Raw genomic sequence first — 4114 nt, 5'->3', positions numbered from 1 at the left:
ACAAAGACGTAAAGGTATCAGAACAATGGACATTTATGGAGAACTAAATTCCTCTTTTTTATGTTGACTCTATGCCCTTCATTTTTGGCATTTTTGTTGTTGCTGTTTTTCCTTTTTTATCTTTGTTATGAATGTTAGCCTTAATGTTCATCATGCATAATACTTGATGTTAAAAAATTTACTCATGTTTTATGACGTTAAACAATTAGAATATAGAATATTATACGTGAAACATTTTGTATTTTCAAAAATGGCAACCTAACTAAGTTGAAAAAGTGAAAAAAGATAATAGGACCCCTTTAAAAAGCATTTTGAGTGTACAATATATGCACCTTTTGTTGGTTTCTCACAAACCTCCGATACTGAATGTGTACTAAGAGGTGTCTGACTGTAAAATGATTTTAAAAGATGTTTAATTTTTAAAAGATAGAATACGAAAAATCATTTGAAACTGTGATGTGCAAATACAGAAACATTAAAAAATGATGATAGAGAATGATGAATGCTGAGACGAAAAGATGAATACTATCATCAAACATATCCTTCATGCAGCCTGGCAGCACTTCAAACTGAGGGGAAAAAAAACAATAAAGAATGAACATGAAAAGAAAGATTTTGTTGTCATAAGAGTTACAATAATTACAAACCCCACTGTAAAGACCACCAGCCCGCAAGATTATCTTTAAGTGCCAAAAATTCTGGTAGACCAGGTAAGTGTAAACAAGTCACATAATAACCGTATGAATTAACGTACGGCAGTAGAGTCTGTTAACCCGCAGGATGTCATTGGGGCTCATTCTTCGAGCTTCACCAATTGCAACGTTCCATCAGGAATGGGAATCATGGTTGGCTCATTGTTCCTAGAGAAAGCTTTCCTAAAACCACACACATTAAGAAAAAACAGTAAACTCTGAAGATTACGTTTTTTTATCATACTCTGATAATTATGTTTTTAGCACCCCCCCAATACAAATAAATAAATAAAATAAAATAAATACAAATAAAATAAAATTTGCACTGAGCTACAAGAACACTTACCTTGAATAGTGCATCACAGAGTTGTAGTCATAGGGGGTTGCCAGATTATTGGTTTCTCTTCTCATGAAATTGTGCTGCTGTGCTGTTACAGTACACAGAAAAGTATTAAACACTATAAATGTAAGGTAAATACACAGTGAAATTTAATCTAGACTGCAATTATTGTGACTCAATGTAACATGCCATGTATGCCTTTTTGATTTGTTCAATTGGTAACACTTTATTTTGATGGTCACTTTTGAACATTCAGTTCACAATAAGTAACATTGCACCTACATGTCAACTAACTCTCATTGGAGTATTAGTAGACTATCTGATTAAAATGTACTAACTCCTTTTTGAGATGGTGGCCCAAGTAGGGGTTGCATCGACTAATCGACTTTAATGCTCTGCCATGACGCTTTAAGCTTGACGTCGACTGGTCCTATAGAGGGCGCAACAGTATAAGAAATCTCTGAAGGACTTCCACATTTACGCTCCGTTTCCAAACAGTTAAAATGACAAATAAATGCACTCTGAAAGCGCTCCACAAGACATGCGTGATTATATTACTGGATGCTCGAAATTGAACGGGAGAATGCACGTTTTAAACAGCTTATAGTACAGGTCAGTTAATCGACATTCTAATATAATGCGCTGCTGCTCTGTAACGCACACACATAGCCTACAGACAAGCGCGTACATCACGCGCAGATTGCGCGCGCGCGCACAGAATCGTTCTGCGCGTAAATGTATTGTCAACACTGTTCTGCGATTAAACTAAATCCCACAGCTTCACTACTAGTAGAGAGTCGCTGCCAGGTAGAATTAATTCACACACGCAATTGCTCTCACTAATGCATTCATATGTAATCTTTACGTGCTACTTTATCTGTATCTGATTTAGAACAAGCAGAAATCTGTGAGAAATATAAAGACCCAAAGACAAAAGAACTGATAAAAATTAGCTGTTATAGGAGCAATAGCCATGTGTGCAGCACTGTGTCATATGCCATAGCTGTGCACAAGGTGTTTGAGTCTCAGCTCCAGACTTATTTGTTCCTTAATGACGTCATCAGCGACTAGTCGACTTCGACTCGACTTTCATCACATAAAATCGACTTTAAAAAATCAGAAGTCGTTCAACCCCTAGGTCCAAGTAACCCTACCAGTCTGCTAATACTCTACCAACACTCTATTGAGAGCTAGTAGATATGTAGGTGCAACTGTACTTATAGTCAACAGAATGTGTTAAAGAGACCATCAAAATAAAGTGTAACCGTTTTATTTTATCATCTTTGTTTTTTCTAAAGAAAAATACCAGGTATGATGTTCCTATAAAGGATTTTGATGTGTTTGTCACGGTCGCTGCGGTTCTGTTCATGATGGAACCCGAGAGCATGAAGGAGCTCGTGTTGAACAATACTGTGATAGACACACCCAGGACGCTGGAGAGAAACAACCTGTCCTCCACCTTGGCGCCCCAAATATGAATAGCAACTGTGGATCACACATTACACATCAGCAATCAGGTTGTATATTTATGTTTTGGGAAAGCACATTTACTACACAGAAATTGGATAGAAATCAGATTTACCCAGAATCAGACTGAATGTGGAGAAAGTGCCTCTGCCCTTCATGTGGTATGAATCGAATGCAGGTAACATCCGCAAAGGACCGTAAGCCTTGTTTAATCACTTGTATTTCCTTTGGAGCTGTGGCAGAAGTAAACTATTAAAAAGATCATGTCACACTGATGAGATAATATTAAAAATAGTGATCGTTGTCACTTACAGTACTGGTTGGAGATCACGTAGGGCACATAGACTAATCTATCTCTGCTTCTCTCCCATTTGCATCCACGAGCTGTGCACGGATCTGCATTCTTGAACCCTGCTGATACAGCGATGTCTCCAAACGTGATCAAGGGCCCATCCACTTGCTGTCCTGTGTGGTACAGTATAATGCACAAAATCATTCAGTCTATTGACACTGATAATATAATTGAATGAAGAGGAATTTGCCATCAACTGCTACACAAAAGATATATACTATCAAATCTTGCATACTCTCACCTGCATGTTTGTTGGTCTCGATTATAGTTGACACTGGCATGTCATCTTTCTCAGTGATGTTACCTGAGACATGAATCAGTAAATTAACAATAAAACACTAAAAATAACAAGTTAGTATCTTTTTTTTCTTTTTAAGCATCTTACCCGTCTTCCCAGAGATCTTTTCAATTAAATCCTATTGATAAATTTTAAACACATGAATGTAAAAATTAAAAGCTGCTCCCAATAGGAAACTGCTGCTAACGATGATATAATTTTCCATCTTAATTTTGTATGTTCTCACCTCAACAGGACGGCTCTGAGCGGGAACAGAGCTCAGCAGAAGAGAGACGACCACCACCAACAGGTACATGATGAGAGCTTTCTGAGAAACTGGTCAGGATCAAACAGAGCTGGGAGTTATATACTCTTCTGAGAGCTTTAACTTCCTTTTTCTGTGCCGTAACCCAGCTTTCATGAATCCACTGCCAAATTACCACATAGTACAAAAGCAGAGTAATTCAGAGTAGTTTTAAATCAGTTTTGAACGGTTTATTTTTATTTCTGTTGTAACGTATTTAATCGTTATTTTAGGTTGGGACAACAGGTGGGTGGTGTCTGATAATCCACAAGAGGAGGTAGAACCTTTTTCTATATGGTTCTATATGACAATGTATGAGACTATTGTTTTTTTCTTTTTGCATGTATTCAGTTATTTACTTATATATGTTATTTATAGAATTGATTACTCTTACACCCTTTTTTAAATTTGATATTGTAATATTGGATATTATATTATATCTAATATATCTAAACCTATATTTATATATACCCTATATCTATGCATGTCATATCAAGTAATAAACATTGTGACCAAATTTCATATTTTAAATTGTATTTACCGTGTCAACCACACCCGAGAAATGAACATTATATACAATTATGGGACTTAGCATTTGCAATTCAATATTTATGAGTTTAAAAAAAAATTTAAAAACTTTTGCATTATTGTGCTTTTAGCAACATTACCAAACCTATACACT

At 36.1% G+C, this 4114-nt stretch overlaps 1 protein-coding gene across 1 annotated transcript; it reads right to left on the bottom strand.

Moving 5' to 3' along the window:
* Positions 1–396: 396 nt before the first annotated feature.
* On the bottom strand, positions 397–3471 carry LOC131543727 (hatching enzyme 1.2-like). Its single transcript, XM_058781440.1, has 9 exons — positions 3376–3471; positions 3237–3267; positions 3093–3155; positions 2812–2964; positions 2615–2732; positions 2339–2517; positions 1039–1120; positions 755–875; positions 397–569 (listed from the first exon to the last, which is right to left on the bottom strand). Exons 1-8 carry the CDS (start codon positions 3442–3444, stop codon positions 794–796), a joined length of 777 nt encoding a protein of 258 aa, XP_058637423.1. The 5' UTR covers positions 3445–3471; the 3' UTR covers positions 397–569; positions 755–793.
* Positions 3472–4114: the final 643 nt, after the last annotated feature.

The sequence above is a fragment of the Onychostoma macrolepis genome, chromosome 07, assembly GCF_012432095.1.
Source record: "Onychostoma macrolepis isolate SWU-2019 chromosome 07, ASM1243209v1, whole genome shotgun sequence".
Taxonomy (NCBI): domain Eukaryota; kingdom Metazoa; phylum Chordata; class Actinopteri; order Cypriniformes; family Cyprinidae; genus Onychostoma; species Onychostoma macrolepis.
This window is presented reverse-complemented; position numbering and strand designations above follow the sequence as displayed.